This window comes from Sinocyclocheilus rhinocerous, unplaced genomic scaffold, assembly GCF_001515625.1.
Source record: "Sinocyclocheilus rhinocerous isolate Xijiao unplaced genomic scaffold, SAMN03320098_v1.1 scaffold576, whole genome shotgun sequence".
Taxonomy (NCBI): domain Eukaryota; kingdom Metazoa; phylum Chordata; class Actinopteri; order Cypriniformes; family Cyprinidae; genus Sinocyclocheilus; species Sinocyclocheilus rhinocerous.
This window is the reverse complement of record NW_015662167.1, coordinates 2,736,452-2,753,736: the sequence shown is the minus strand read 5'-3', so window position 1 is coordinate 2,753,736 and position 17,285 is coordinate 2,736,452. Positions and strand designations below refer to the sequence as shown.

Below are 17,285 nucleotides of genomic sequence, written 5' to 3'. Positions count from 1 at the left end.
GATATGATATGATATGATATTATATTATATTATATTATATTATATTATATTATATTCAGATCTGGGTAGATTACTTACAAATTGTAATCTGTTACTCATTCCAAATTACAAGACAAAAGTTTGTGAGTTTATGAATTCTGTGTGTTTGAAAGACAAACACCTTCCAATGCAATACATGGTAAAATAATTCCATGTGATAATTCAAATAAAAAAATATGTGTTCATCAGTAGTTGATTATTGAAATTGTTTAGCTCCTCATTTCCTCAATTTTAGCACTTTATTTCTTCAGTTCTTCAGTCTGGTCTTGTCTTATTGCTAGCGTATATATCCTCACCTCAACTATACTCCTTTGTCCCCAGCAATTAGAGTACCATAACTACGCATGATTATATGGTTAATTATATTTTATTATTAACATTTTGAATTGTATTTTTCCTACTGCCTGCAACACTGCCATAAAATACCTGTTTACATACTTACACTGCTAAGAATGTAAAACGACAATAATAATAACATAAAACCAAAATTCAAACAATAAAATAACATAATAAGACGTCATATAACAACATAAAACACAAAATAACAACATCATAACATAAAAAAATACAATGGAAGTCAATGGAACCAAAACTGTTAGGTTATCAGCATACTTCAGAGTATCTTCTTTTGTATTCAGCAGAACAAAGAAATGCATTAATGTTTGTAGCAATATGAGGGTAAGTAAATGATGACAGAATTTTCATTTTGGGGAGGACTATCCAGAACTAAATCCTAAACATTTAGTCTCATGCTATGTGCTTTTATTTATACAGAAGATGAAGGAAATATTTATATGTAATTTGAAAAGTAATATATCACTTTTGTGTTACCTTGACAGGTGCGTCCATTAGGTGACATAGAGTAACCATGTGGAGGACAGGCACATTTGTAGCTACCTGGGACATTCACACACTGGAATGCACAGAGGTTTCCAATGCTCTGTGAGCACTCGTCGATATCTAGAGAACAAATAAGAGCATTTCATCTTTATCACTAAGAAACTAGCCATTTATAAAGAACAAACCACTGTGAGATGGATTTGTCCATTAACCAGAAAGATATGTGTTTAAGAAAATGTGGCAACAATGCACTAACTGCAACACTGTGCTGAAAAAAAATCCATCCTTATTAAAATACTCAAGGCATTATCGATCTCATATACCCATCAGATGATCCCCATAATTTCTTTAATCAACGTACTGTATAATGTAAATGTGTCCTTGTGTTTTAATCCTTAATGGCTACGAATGGAATGATGGAAACTAATTTTAATCTATTTCCCGTCTTGAGGACATTGATAACACTTCACCTTCACATGTGTGCCCGTCTTCTTTCAGGTAGTAGCCCATTCGGCAATAACACTGGTAAGAGCCATAAATGTTTGCACACTCCTGACTGCAGGGATTGTTGTCACATTCATTAACATCTATGAGAGAACACAGTAAACATCAAGTTTTTGGATTAAAAATTGTTTGTATGTACATATTTGCATAAATCATTACAGTGTTGTGCACATTGGTGGTGTGTCATATCAGTGCAAATATACAGTGGGGTCTAAAAGTCTGAAACCACACTGAAAATTTGTGATTCAAAATCGAATTAAAATCTGGGAAAAGGAGTGAGGCAGATGTACAGAAAAATTAAATTAAATATTAATAATAGATTTAATTAATAAAAATAATAAAAAAGGAAATATTTATAACTCTGCACTATTTCTAGGTCACTAATCAAATTACTTTGACACACTACGTGTGCAAACTAATGGTCAGATGTTCTTCCTCCACTGAAGCACAAGATACTTTCTGGATCATTCTCAGATCATGCTGGAGAACATGACCATCAGGTTTTCATATTCAATTTGGTTTTCATTTTTCACTCAAACTGTCATGTTCATGAGAAAAAAATGAATTAAATTATCATATTAAACTACTAATTCTGCAAAATGGCACATACTGTTGTCCCTCTGAAACCAAACTGAAAGTCACCTCATGAAAAGTTCCTCAGGCTATGTCAGCCACCAAGTCCTTGAAACAAACTCTGAATAAATGAATGGATCTGGCCATGATGGAACTAGTAAAAAAAAAAGTGCGCTTCAGTCCCCTAGAAAACTCTTCAGCTGACAGCTCACTCGTCTATTTTTGTTTTGCATTCTATTCGTGTCTCACTTTAATTGGAAAGAAAGAACATTCATACTGTCAGATCACAACACATTCTTCGCAGGCAGAACTGATCCGTGTTCAATTCTGCTAATGCAAATTGATGTACCTTCACAGTTCTTGCCATCAAAGGCCAGGGAGAAGCCAGTGGTACAGGAGCACTGGTAGGAGCCCGCCGTGTTATCACAGGTCTGGGCGCACAGACGACCTGGGTACCGCCAACACTCATTTACATCTGCCAGCAGAAAAGATGCAGAGAACTGCATTAGCTTACAAACATACTGTAGTCTGGGGAGCATCTCTTTCTCTTTCCCCCTGCCTTGCTGTCTTCTTTCACTCTGCTATAGGAGCAGAAGAGATAAGAGATTAGGATAATCTGCACGCTCTATTGGGCATGAGCTGCTGTCAGCTTCATCTATATGCATGCTGTTAGTCTGGCTAACCACAGAGAAGACGACATCCTTTGGGTAATTCAGTCACGGTATCCAAACTTTTTTTAAACCCTTCAAGTGCTTTATTTTGCTGCTGTGGTTTAAGATACTTCAAAAAATGTCTGAAACTTGAACCTGTTTGAGGTCAGAAGTCAGTTTTCCAGTATCACAGATGCTAATGCTAATGTTGAAAAACCTCTTCCTGTATTGCATAGTATTTTGTAAGGTCATTTTTGAAGTGACGTTTTGTGTGAACTTGCTATTCTGACTAAAGATGTGTGGTTTGGCTGTGTATTTGTTGTGTGTGTCGATACACACCCACACAGAGCTGGCGAATGGCGTCGTACTGGTAGCCGGTTTGGCAGTCACAGCGGTAGCTGCCGGGCAGGTTGTGACAGATTTGGCCCTCTCCACAGCGGTGGGTGCCCATCTGACATTCATCTACATCTGTAGTACATATTCAACAGTCTTAATAGTTCTTTCAGACACTGTTAGCATATGCTAACAGAAATGGTAACAAAACGTACCATGCTACTAGTGTGGTTTTTCATAATTCATAATTGTTTGTACATGGTTCAAACAGCTTTTTTTTGGGCATGTGTCATAGTAGCTTGGTATTTTTTGAGCATGGTATAATCATCATTTACCATGGTATTGCCACAGTATTTCCTAGGTATGTTGTTTAAACAAGTAGTCTTTTGTCAAGCCAAATTTCAGAAGAAATGTTAGGTAAAAAGTTTGTGGGAACCATTCAAATACAGTAAAATAATAAAATATAAAGTTCTATACATAACATGTATAACAGATATATATCTAGAAATAATATTTTATATAATACTGTACACTACTATTCAAACGTTTGGGGTCAGTAATATTTTTGACAGAAGTCTCTAATGCTCACCATTTATTTTATTCAAAGATACAGTAAAAACAGCAATAATGTGAAATAGTATTACAATTTAAAAATCAAATTAGTCTCTTTAATACATTTTAAAATGTCATTTCTGTGATGGCAAAGCTGAATTTTCAGCATCATTACTTCAGTCTTCAGTGTCACATGATCCTTCAGAAATCATTCTAATATGCTAATTTAGTGCTCAATAAACATGTCTTATTATCAATGTTGAAAACAGTTGTGCTGCTTATATTTTTGTGGAAACTGTGATACATGGATTCAGGATTCTTTAATGAATAGAATGTTCAAAATAACAGGATTTATTAGAAAAAAATTAAATAAAACTTGTAAGATTAAAAAGTCTTTAATGAATTCTTGCTAAATAACTGTATTTGTTTCTTTAAAAATCTTACTGACCCTAAACTTTATATAATAATGGTTCATTTAAAACTAAAAATGTGTCTGAAAGGGTTAAGTTTAGGAAGTTGTAGGGTTAAGGTATAGTTGTGTATATTTATGTGCATCCTCACCAATACATCTTGCTCCATCAGGGCTGGAATGGTAACCCCGACTGCACATGATAATCTTGCGCTGGCAGGTGTAAGAGCCCACAGTATTTATGCAGTTAAAGCCGGTCGTACATGGTTCACTCACACTGCTGCATTCATCGATATCTAAAATAAAGAGAGAGACAGCATGAAAGTCGTAAAAAATTGAAGGAAAATTCAACAAAAATGCAACTTTCTTGTAAGAATGTTCATAAAAGTGTCTTTGCTGATTTGGTATTCTTCATGTATCTGTCCACTAGGGGGCACTGAGTGACTCTGAAGCTGGCTTTTCACTTTCTTACCAATGCAGTTGCCGTGTGAGTCCTGAGTGAAGCCTGTTAGGCAGCGTTGCTTCAGGTTACACGTGAATGAGCCATCAGTATTCTGGCACTGGAAGCCCATCCCACAGTTATGGGTTCGCATAACACACTCATCGATGTCTAGAACAGAAAGAGTGCACCAGATGTCAAAACAAGCCAGTGGACCGGGACAGCAAGACGCCACCCAGTCGGGTTCCTGCTCTGATAGATTTGTTTAGCTTTTGAGACCGATGCTGTTATAAGGTCCAAACAAATTTCCTCTCTTAAAACCTTCAGGAAATTCTGTAAATCTCACCAAATTTGGCAAGCATGGCAGCATAATGAATAGACGGAGCTCATCTGAGACATCTGATGGAGGAGATGGGTTTGGACAGAGATCACAACAGTACTCAATTACAAGTTAGAACTTCACAGTAGGTGGCACTGTGGCTCAATAACAGGCCGGGAAAGCATGCTCACACTTCAAGGCAGACGATCTCACAGGATCAAACCCTAGTTTCTCCTCAGTCATCCACAATTGCATGCTATTAAAAGTAAAAACTAAATGATTTTGTATTTCACAACTGGTTAATAGTACTGACATAAAACTTTCTTCATTTTGATATAGACATGAATTGAATTCTGAACTGAATTCAATGATGAACTGCCTTTAACTGAAAATGGAGTGTTTACTATTATCATTTGGCATTATTGACACAATATTTTCCTAATTAATGCTGTACAGTTGCTTTGACACAATCTGTATTGTTAAAAGCGCTATATAAATAAAGGTGACTTGACTTGACATGACTGAAAGCAATAATAACCTGCAGTTCAGTAAATGAGTCAAATGATAGAAAGTACAAAGAAGGATTCAAACTGGTATCTTGTCTTTTTGAACTCATAGTCATTAAAATAACCATAAGAATCATAACAGTCAGTCATTTGGGAATTACCATTGACTGATGCATTCATCATTTGAGTCATAAAAAAGAATCAGTTTATAAGACTCATTTGTTCATGAATCCCATTGCACTGGTCATGCAGTGTGTGTTTGATTCACTAAAAAGAACCGGCTTATAATGATTCATTTGTTTGTGAATCGGACTGCACTAGTCACGCTGTATGTTTTTGATTCACTAAAAAGAACCAGCTCATAAGAGTGATTTGTTCGGGAATCAGATTACCATGTTCATGGAGATTTTTAATTCACAAAAAAGAATCAGCTCATAATGAGTAATTTGTTCATGAATCGGCTGCACTGGTCACACTGTATGTTTTTGATTCACTAAAAAGAGTCAGCACATAATAGTAATATGTTCGGGAATCAGAGCATGGTCGTCCTTATGTTTTGATTCACAAAAAAACAGAGTCAGCTCATAATGAGTAATTTGTTCATAAATCAAACTGCACTAGTCATGCTGTATGTTTTTGATTCAATAAAAAGAACTGGCTTATAATGATTCATTTGTTTGTGAATCGGACTGAACTAGTCAAGCTGTATGTTTTTGATTCACTAAAAAGAACAAGCTCATAAGAGTGATTCGTTCGGGAGTCAGATTACCATGGTTATGGAGATTTTTTGATTCACAAAAAAGAATAGGCTCATAATGAGTCATTTGTGCAATGATCATGCTGTATGTTTTTGATTTACTTTAAAAAAACTGGCTTATACTGAGTCTTTTGTTCTTGAATCGACTGTACTGGTCACACTGTATATTTTTGATTCACTAAAAAGAGCCAGCACATAAGAGTAATTCGTTCGGGAATCAGAACCAAACTGCACTAGTCATGCTGTATGTTTTTGATTCAATAAAAAGAACTGGCTTATAATGATTCATTTGTTTGTGAATCGGACTGAACTAGTCAAGCTGTATGTTTTTGATTCACTAAAAAGAACAAACTCATAAGAGTGATTCGTTCGGGAGTCAGATTACCATGGTTATGGAGATTTTTTGATTCACAAAAAAGAATCGGCTCATAATGAGTCATTTGTGCAATGATCATGCTGTATGTTTTTGATTTACTTTAAAAAACTGGCTTATACTGAGTCTTTTGTTCTTGAATCGACTGTACTGGTCACACTGTATATTTTTGATTCACTAAAAAGAGCCAGCACATAAGAGTAATTCGTTCGGGAATCAGAACATGGTCGTGCTGATGTTTTGATTCACAAAAAAACTGAGTCAGCTCATAATGAGTCATTTGTTCATAAATCAAACTGCACTGGTCATGCTGTATGTTTCTGATTCAATAAAAAGAAATGGCTTATAATGATTCATTTGTTTGTGAATCAGACTGTACTAGTCAAGCTGTATGTTTTTGATTCACTAAAAAGAACAAGCTCATAAGAGTGATTCGTTCGGGAGTCAGATTACCATGTTTATGGAGATTTTTTGATTTACAAAAAAGAATCAGCTCATAATGAGTAATTTGTTCATGCACTGACCATGCTGTATGTTTTTGATTTACAATAAAAAAAAACTGGCTTATACTGAGCCTTTTGTTCATGAATCGACTGTACTGGTCACACTGTATATTTTTGATTCACTAAAAAGAGCCAGCACATAAGAATGATTCGTTCAGAAATCAGAAAATGGTCGTGTTCTATGTTTCTGATTCACTAAAAACAAGTGATTCAAATGAGTAATTTGTTCAGGAATCAGACTGCACTGAACCAGCTCATTGTTTGTTTATCAGACTGCACTGCTCATGTTGTATGTTGCTTTAGCATACAGCCCAAGGACAAGTCTACAAAAATATGTTCCTTGATATTGTCAGGAACACCATTTTTCCTTGCATTATATTCAATATTCAGAACTCAGGTAAAATATGATTTCTTAGCACCCTTACCTAAGCAACATGAAATCCACTTATGGCTATTAGTGAGCCCTTAATCTCAAGTTTAGGGTGGTCTTTCCAAATCCTTTCCAATTTTGATTATAATCCCTCCACACTTATAAGCATGCACCAGGCCAAGTCCTGACAAGAATCAGAGACTCTTGCAAAGTTTTCCCTGTTCAAAGGCAATGGTTAGATGTGTCTAGGCATCTGCTTTGTGTAAAAACAGAGTGCGGGATGCTTTAGATGTTCATGAGCGAGAGCCTTGAGACAGTCAGCTGTGGCCTCTTTCGAACTGCGAAGTTCGAATGCAAAATTCGCATTTTACTGCCCAGATTGACGCATGGTTTCTGGTTCTTCTCTACAGCGGTGACGGTGGTGTGTTTAGATGATGAAGACACTGGTCCGAGATCTCTGAAGTAGTGTGGGCTAGAGGACCCTGACAAAGACGGAAGACCGTTTGTTATTGATTTTGTCCATATGCATCACCGGATAGCTCCGATAGCTGGGGGAGAGTTGGGCCGCTGCCATGTTTCTGCTGATTTGATCTCATGTAAAAGCAAAGTTCACGTAGATGTAACTCTCAGCATATTTTAATTAATAAAACAATGCTCTGTGGACTTTTAGTGAAATTAAAGCTTAAGTGGGTCATTTTTGCACCACTGAACATACAAATAACGTCTGTTTTCAAACAGCTTTCCTGACCACTTCTCTGTTTGTCATTGGTGACAACGCCAAAGTCACAATATTGCTTGAACATATATTGCTAAACAGGGTTGGAAAACGCAATCTGGTTCTTATTCAGTAACAATGACTTCTGTCAACTTAAATCACATGACAAAATTTACACTACTGTTCAAAAGTTTAAGGTAAATTTATTTATTTTTTGAAGAAAGTTACCTTTATCCAGCAAGGATGCATTCAATTGATCATAAGTGAATGTAAAGATTTTTACATTGTTACAAAAAAAATGTTTGAATGTTCTTTGGAACTTTCTTTTCATCAAAGAATTCTAAAAGTTTTTTTAAGTACGAAATAAGCATATTAAAATGATCTCTGAAGGATCATGTGACACTGAAGACTGAAGTGATGGCAAATACAGCTTGCCATTGCAGGAATAAACTACTTTTTTTTTTTTTTAAATATATTAAAACAGAAAACATTTATTTGTAATAATGTTTCACAATATTACTGATCAAATAAATGCAGTCTTGGTGAGCATAAGAGACTTTTTTCAAACACATTAAAAAATTTTACCAACCCCAAACCTTTGAATGGCAGTGTACTGTAGGTAAGATACACATTAGATTAAAACTTTTAGCATTTTTGACAACATATACAGTTTAATTTTTTTAACTGAATGCAAATTGTTGAATTACATTTATGCTTTCTCTAAACCATGTTATTATTTTTTTTTAAATATATTAAAACAGAAAACATTTATTTGTAATAATGTTTCACAATATTACTGATCAAATAAATGCAGTCTTGGTGAGCATAAGAGACTTTTTTCAAACACATTAAAAAATTTTACCAACCCCAAACCTTTGAATGGCAGTGTACTGTAGGTAAGATACACATTAGATTAAAAACTTTTAGCATTTTTGACAACATATACAGTTTAATTTTTTTAACTGAATGCAAATTGTTGAATTACATTTATGCTTTCTCTAAACCATGTTATTATTTTGCACAAATAATTGTAAATTTATTTCTGATTTATTCTATCTGTTCATCATTTGGTATAACAGACTGCTGCAGTTACTAAAAAGGTAAAACGTTTTTAACCTTTTTTCCCTTATCTATTCCTTAAAATACTAAAAGTGTCATTAATTAAAATGAGAAAAACTTAGGTAAATTAGGAAAACAAAATTATGTTGCATGTGTGTGTGTACATGTGAACATTTGTTGATATTGTACCCACCTTCACATACTCCATTCCTCAGCTGGTAACCGCTCGAACATAAGATCTGCCTCTCACACACAAACCCTCCTACTGTGTTCACGCAGCGCTCGTCGGCCTGGCAGGTGTGCGTGTTCGTCACACACTCGTTCACATCTGCAAAGAAAAAGCACAGCGTTATTTTCCTGAGCTCCAAAGTGTAACATCCTAACACAGAGCCAGGGACACAAATGGAGAGTTACAGTACATCCACAAAAACCTGGAATGAAGAAGCTGAAGCTGATGGAGAAGCAAGCAGGTGAGACAGCAGTGTAAAAAAAAACAGAAACCGGCAGAGCCCGTTGTTAATATGCCTCCTGGCCATATTAAGACATGAGAGAAAAAAAGAGCACATGCTACCTTATCTGTTCCACACAACAGCTGGTAACACCATCCAGAGAACACTGAATTTGAATGTTTGAAAGTTTTTTGGACTTGCATTTCCAGGATGAAACAAAAACTAGTGTTTTAGATACAGTAATGTACAGTGTTGTTGTAATGACAGTGACCACACATTGTGAACCACACAATAATAGTCACTGTGTAGTATAAAGGCAGCAACAATTTCATATATATGTATAGGAAGACAAAAACCAATCGCAAAGTATGCAAATATTATAAGTGGTTCAGGCTGAAGTCATTTCAAAATATAACAGACTGCTGCAGTTACTAAAAAGGTTTTTTATTTTTTTTGCAAATATCTATTCCTTAAAAGTACTAAGAGAGTCATTAATGGAAATTAGGAAAAGGTGAATTAGGTAAATTAGGAAAACAAAATTGCATGTGTGTTATGTGTGTGTATATGTGAGCATTTGTTGATACTGTACCCACCTTCACATACTCCATTCCTCAGCTGGTAACCGCTCGAACATAAGATCTGCCTCTCACACACAAACCCTCCTACTGTGTTCACGCAGCGCTCGTCGGCCTGGCAGGTGTGCGTGTTCGTCACACACTCGTTCACATCTGCAAAGAAAAAGCACAGCGTTATTTTCCTGAGCTCCAAAGTGTAACATCCTAACACAGAGCCAGGGACACAAATGGAGAGTTACAGTACATCCACAAAAACCTGGAATGAAGAAGCTGAAGCTGATGGAGAAGCAAGCAGGTGAGACAGCAGTGTAAAAAAAACAGAAACCGGCAGAGCCCGTTGTGTGTTTCCATTAGCCGTGGCACGCATAAGGCATTTTGCTTCACATTCTTTAATTCTGGTGCTGTGGCGAACTGGCAAGATCTTCGGTTGGCCAGATTTATTAAAGGCAATAACTCTGGACTAAGTTGAAAAAAGTCTAAACAAGATTGGAAAGTGAGCGCGGCCCAGAGAGAGGAGAAAATAATTACTTGAAGCTTAGACAATGGCTGATTTGTGGGCCAAGAAAAGGATTCAATCTGTCATGTTATTGCCAGAGTAAATAATTTCAGGGGACTGGCTGGAAATGTTTGTGCTTTCTCCTGGCCATATTAAGACATGAGAGAAAAAAAGAGCACATGCTACCTTATCTGTTCCACACAACAGCTGGTAACACCATCCAGAGAACACTGAATTTGAATGTTTGAAAGTTTTTTGGACTTGCATTTCCAGGATGAAACAAAAACTAGTGTTTTAGATACAGTAATGTACAGTGTTGTTGTAATGACAGTGACCACACATTGTGAACCACACAATAATAGTCACTGTGTAGTATAAAGGCAGCAACAATTTCATATATATGTATAGGAAGACAAAAACCAATCGCAAAGTATGCAAATATTATAAGTGGTTCAGGCTGAAGTCATTTCAAAATATTTCATATTGCAAATTGCGTTGTAGTCTAAAACAACCTGAAAGTTCATAATACATGGCCTTGAATATTGTTATTAAACTTGTTAAACATGTGTGAATATGTAAAAGTCTGTTGATGGACTTGCATTTCCAGGATGAAACAAAAACTAGTGTTTTAGATACAGTAAGGTACAGTGTTGTTGTAATGACAGTGACCACACATTGTGAACCACACAATAATAGTCACTGTGTAGTATAAAGGCAGCAACAATTTCATATATATGTATAGGAAGACAAAAACCAATCGCAAAGTATGCAAATATTACAAGTGGTTCAGGCTGAAGTCATTTCAAAATATTTCATATTGCAAATTGTGTTGTAGTCTAAAACAACTTGAAAGTTCATAATACATGGTGTGAATATTGTTATTAAACTTGTTAAACATGTGTGAATATGTAAAAGTCTGTTGGTGTTTTGAGAGAAATAAGGAGAAGGTGAAAAAAGGAGAGATGATTCACAAAAAAAGCTGAATATCCCAAACTCAAAGACAAACTCATTTTTCAAACAGGTTTCCGAGGCCAATTGGGACTACTTAAAGTCCACTTTTTAATTTTGCATTTATTTCCTCTCATTCTGGGCATTTTTAATGAGTCACAGTTCAATTTACAGTAAATGGCAGCTGCATTGCCAGAAATAAAAATAAAAATCATTTAAATAAAGCTGAAATAATATATTGTATATTACAAATATTATGGCTTCTTTGACAAATTGCTTTTGTTCGCTTTGGATAAAAGCATGTAAATGTAAAATAAAAATATTAGAAAATTAGAAATGTCGCCTTGGTAATTAACTGAAATAAATAAGATTAAGTCAAAGTACTAAAACTGAAAAAAATAAAAAAAATAAAAGCTAAATAGAAGTAATTAAAAAACCTAAAAGGAAAAACAAAAGTTTGTAAAAGTAAATTACTAAAGCATAAACAATTTGAAACGAAAACTGAAAATTAAAAAAATAGAGCTAATTATAATAAATACTAATGTAGCTGATAAAGCTAATGTTAATAAATATTATAATAGGATATAAATAATACTAAAATAACATTTGCATATTTTCATTATGGGAGCACTGAGAAGTAATATATAAATAAAATTATATTATATATAAAACATAAAATAATTAATTAAAATGCATTTAAGCATTAAACAATAGATTATATATTCAGTTATAACACTAATAGTAATATATAAATAAATAATAAATAACATAAAAAAGGAGGGTGGGATTTATCAATAAACAATGATTAAATAGTGACAGCACTTTCATTTTTGGAGCACTGTTCCTTTAAGAGCATATGTTTAACATGCATGCTCCATTAGTATTATTATCAATAATTTTGAACCTAACAACACCATTAAAAAATGTAAAAACTAATTTCACACTTCTCTGTCTAGCTGCTTCCTATTTGGTTTATGGGCCGATCCAAGATGCCCATTAACCACCTCAAGAATCAAACTGTTTTGTAATAGATTGAGACATTTGTGTATGCTAATCACTAATGCCTGCTATGTTTTGGTTATGTCTGGAGGAAGGCAACACAAATTCGGCGGGGCCCCACAGCTTCTGGTGAGAAATCGGAGCAAACATAATACCCATAATGCAACCATATGTATGTGAGCTAGTTGTAAGAGCATGCCGATGAGCTTTTGTATTTCCTCCTCGAGTGTTAGTGAGTGTTTATCTGGGCAAGCGCTGGACAAACATGTCCAAAAGTGAGCTGAAACAGTCTCACGGTGCCAGCTGAAACCTCTTACCCACACAATCTCTATTCTGGTTGTGAATAAAGCCCTCATCGCACATCTCATTCAGCATCACACACTGGTAGGAGCCCTCCCGGTTCACACACACCTCGTCCCGAGAGCAATTGTGTCTGCCGCTCGTGCATTCATTCACATCTATGATACACATAACAGTTTAGTTGAAGAAAGAACACACACATAACACATACACGCCACCTCCACCACCATAAAGTTGTACTAGCATTTTATGAGGTGTGAGATCAGATCAGGTTTTGTTTCTAATAGTGAGGTTTGCTCTCAATTAATCAACCATTTTATTGTTGTTTGAAGTTGGTTTTCTTTGTGGCGAAATCGCATGCACGTCTGGCTTTATGATTCTATAACGCTTAATGTTTACCACGTGAATATGGCTTATGAAAAGAAACAGATGCTAGAGAAACTCTGGGGAGGATATACAGTCTCATATTTTGAGCGTGCATTTGGAAGTGTAAATGTTGCTCATAAATTGAATGAAAGTTAACACTAAAACATTTCATTAAAAAAAATCCATCCAGTTTCCTGTAGAGTGTGACTTAAGTCTTTGATACCTTTGTTAATGCCAAAATGAAATCAAGGTCTCTGCCCACCCGCATTCAGCATATGGGAACGCTTTGACGGAGAGACACGGAAAGAGAGAGAGAAATAAACTCTTGAAATACAGAGATAATTCAGCAGTGAAAACTGCCCTCTCAGCTGAAGCCATTTCGATTATATCATCCCTTAAACTGTTCTCACGTTTTCACAAAAATTGCCCTAATTTACAGTTTATGTCTCCTGAATCAAGGTGAACATAAAGTAAAATGTGACATTCATGTTGTGCCTTTAGGCAGTTCACTTTTCAGTCCAATAAACAGTATTAATTGTTGTCGAACGTCACAGTAATTCAATATTAGCTAAAATGGGTAGTTGTTCATTCTACATTTGCTGTAGAAGTTAAAAGCTGGTACACTGTGCAATTTTTTTTCTGTCCTTTACGACTGCTGCTTGTCAGATTGTAGAATATGATCCCAGTGAGATCTTGGGTAAAGGCAGTAAAAACAGTATTTTATGCCAGACTACATGATATACAGCTAATATTGGTCACAACTGACAGCCCATTTAACGGTATTAACCCATGTCACGTTTTGATATCCTCACTGGAATTTAAAATGGCACAATATAAAAGTCATGGAGGGGAGGTCATAGAAAAGTAATTGAAAATGTAATTAATCCATAAAAAGCAATAAATCAAAATTTATTTAGCGTTTATCATAAACACTATATTTCTCATTTTACAGTAAAAAAATTGTAAAAAAAAAAATAAAAAATCTAGAAAATAAAAATATCTAAACATCATTAAAACAAGAAACATTTCTTTGATAAACTTGAAAAGAGAATAAAAATGTTTTTGATTAAGACTTATTTTTGAATGTTTCTAAATTGCATTTAATTATGTATTTTATTATATTTAATTAATTAATTACATGTTACATTAACAGTTTTTACTATATATATATATATATATATATATATACACATACTGTATACTATATACTGTAAATTAAATAAATAATTCTCCACCAACAAAATATTGTGTTTCTGATCCGGTGTAGTAACAGCTGCGCATATCAATTTTATTAGCACCCTCCATGACAAGTTTAGTATATGGAAAGGAAAGACCTTGAAATATATCATCTGCAACACTCTCAGTACTGTAAATAAACATGTGGTAAAAGTGTCAGATCAGACAGAAAGATCAGGTCACTGAGGTCACTGTTTATTATTGTAGTCAGGGCTGAAGGAGAGTAATTGGTCGTGGATCAGTGAAGCTGAAGGAAGCAGATCCTCAGGTAAGACTGTGATGTTCAGGCCATGAAAAATCTCTTGTCATAATCCTTTGGGTATAACTGAATGATATACATGATTCAGTCCAATAAGGGACTGGTTAGTGTGGTATGACAGTTTTATCAGTGTTTTCTGACAGCTGCGTTGAGAAAAGGTTATGTATATGTAGTTTTGGACCAATTTAGAGTACTTTACCTTCACACGTGTGTCCGTCAGCCATCAGAGAGAATCCTGGGAAACAGGAACATTGGGCCAATCCTCTAACCACAGAACACTGCTGAGAGCAAGGCTCATTACCTGCAGACCGTAGCAAAATTCAGTTAACGCATCTTTCACACTTCTTTTTTATACATTACATTATACGTACTACGCCAAGGATCACTATTATTATAGTTCAAACATAAATATTAATAAAATAAATAATACAATTATAAGTTTTTTTTTTCAACAACCCCCTAAGCCTATTTATTAAAAGTTGCATAATTTGTGCTACAGACATGATTGATACCTCAAATCTGAAAAGAAATGGGTGGCAATGTGATTTTGTTAATTTTTCTGACTTTTCCAGGATGTGTGAGAGAGTGGTCAATTGTCATGAAAAAAAAAACATAAAATAATACAATAATTTATCAAATAAAATTGATATATGATTATAGTTTATAATTGTATTTTAATATATATATATATATATATATACAGTGGGTACGGGTGAGAGAGGTAAAGAAGAACCCAAAGATCACTGTGGCTGAGCTCCAGAGATGCAGTCGGGAGATGGGAGAAAGTTGTAGAAAGTCAACCATCACTGCAGCCCTCCACCAGTCGGGGCTTTATGGCAGAGTGGCCCGACGGAAGCCTCTCCTCAGTTCAAGACACATGAAAGCCCGCATGGAGTTTGCTAAAAAAACACCTGAAGGACTCCAAGATGGTGAGAAATAAGATTCTCTGGTCTGATGAGACCAAGATAGAACTTTTTGGCCTTAATTCTAAGCGGTATGTGTGGAGAAAACCAGGCACCTGTCCAATACAGTCCCAACAGTGAAGCATGGTGGTGGCAGCATCATGCTGTGGGGGTGTTTTTCAGCTGCAGGGACAGGACGACTGGTTGCAATCGAGGGAAAGATGAATGCGGCCAAGTACAGGGATATCCTGGGCGAAAACCTTCTCCAGAGTGCTCAGGACCTCAGACTGGAACTAAGGTTTACCTTCCAACAAGACAATGACCCTAAGCACACAGCTAAAATAACGAAGGAGTGGCTTCACAACAACTCTGTGACTGTTCTTGAATGGCCCGGCCAGAGCCCTGACTTAAACCCAATTGAGCATCTCTGGAGAGACCTAAAAATGGCTGTCCACCAACGTTTACCGTCCAACCTGACAGAACTGGAGAGGATTTGCAAGGAGGAATGGCAGAGGATCCCCAAATCCATGTGTGAAAAACTTGTTGCATCTTTCCTAAAAAGACTCATGGCTGTATTAGATCAAATGGGTGCTTCTACTAAATACTGAGCATTTTTCAGTTTTTCTTTTTTAATAAATCTGCAAAGATGTCAACAATTCTGTGTTTTTCTGTCAATATGGGGTGCTGTGTGTACATTAATGAGGAAAAAAAATTTACTTAAATGATTTTAGCAAATGGCTGCAATATAACAAAGAGTGAAAAATTTAAGGGGGTCTGAATACTTTCCGTACCCACTGTATATATACACATATACTGTATATTCTTTATGTATTAGTCATTTTGTTGTGTTTCTCTCATTTGTCTTATTTTTTCTTCAGTATTTCTATATAGTCCCTAATACTTTTATTTCAGTTTTAGTTATTTTAGTATATCAAGTTAAACTAAAAGAAAATGAGCAATGATGCTTCGGCAACTAGCTGAAATACTTTGTGTATATATATACTTTTTTTATTTCAGTTTACTTTTTTTTTTTCAAGCAGTGAAACTTTTTATGGTTTTAGTTTTAATTATAGAAGCAAGAGCCCAGATATCAGGCTGAGTGTGTGACTTCGTTATGGCACTAACAGATTTAGTTAAAAATTAAACTGTAATCAGTATGACTTAATGAGTCACCCAGATACATCCAGATCATCGCACTGACTGATACTCCAGAAACACGACAGTGGCCCAGACAAGACACAGACTTCCAGTAAATGCTTAAGTTCTTAAATGTCTACCATCAATCCCAAACCAGATATACATTAAACCTTGTGGCGTATGGACTTATCTTGTAAAGCGCTATATCTTCTGGATGGCCTGCTGAATGAGGAGGAAAGGAGTCAGTGAAGATTTTTTTTTCTCCTCTGTTAAGCATGTTTCAATTAAGATAACTTATGTAGTGCAGAACATCAGATCAACCATACAGTACCTGTGAGGCTACAGTTCATGATCTGGAATTTAGTTCTCTGTCATGGTGCCAGAATTTCACAGATCATTGAAATATTGTGTCAGTCTCATGACAATTGAAAGAATAATGTTATGCGCACATCAAAACAACCCATTATGCCAAGACGTGACTAACAGACTGGCTGCTGATCAAAAACCACTTCATTTCAAATAGAGGATTCTGAGTTCTGCCAACCACAAAACATTTGCATAATTTTTTTTTCATCATTAATGAAGCTAAGAAAGAAAATCAGTATTTTTATACATATTGTTATATATGTTACATCAATACTTTATAAGGTAACAAATAACTATGAAAATGACATTTA

At 35.2% G+C, this 17,285-nt stretch overlaps 1 protein-coding gene across 1 annotated transcript in view; it reads right to left on the bottom strand.

Moving 5' to 3' along the window:
• LOC107727849 (fibulin-2-like) overlaps nucleotides 1-17,285 on the bottom strand; it is an 82,238-nt gene that overhangs the window by 24,539 nt on the left and 40,414 nt on the right. The window contains 9 exon segments of the mRNA XM_016537867.1: nucleotides 871-999; nucleotides 1,350-1,466; nucleotides 2,306-2,431; nucleotides 2,946-3,074; nucleotides 4,053-4,196; nucleotides 4,373-4,510; nucleotides 9,984-10,118; nucleotides 12,726-12,866; nucleotides 14,769-14,870. Of these exon segments, the coding sequence (XP_016393353.1) occupies nucleotides 871-999; nucleotides 1,350-1,466; nucleotides 2,306-2,431; nucleotides 2,946-3,074; nucleotides 4,053-4,196; nucleotides 4,373-4,510; nucleotides 9,984-10,118; nucleotides 12,726-12,866; nucleotides 14,769-14,870 (1,161 nt within the window).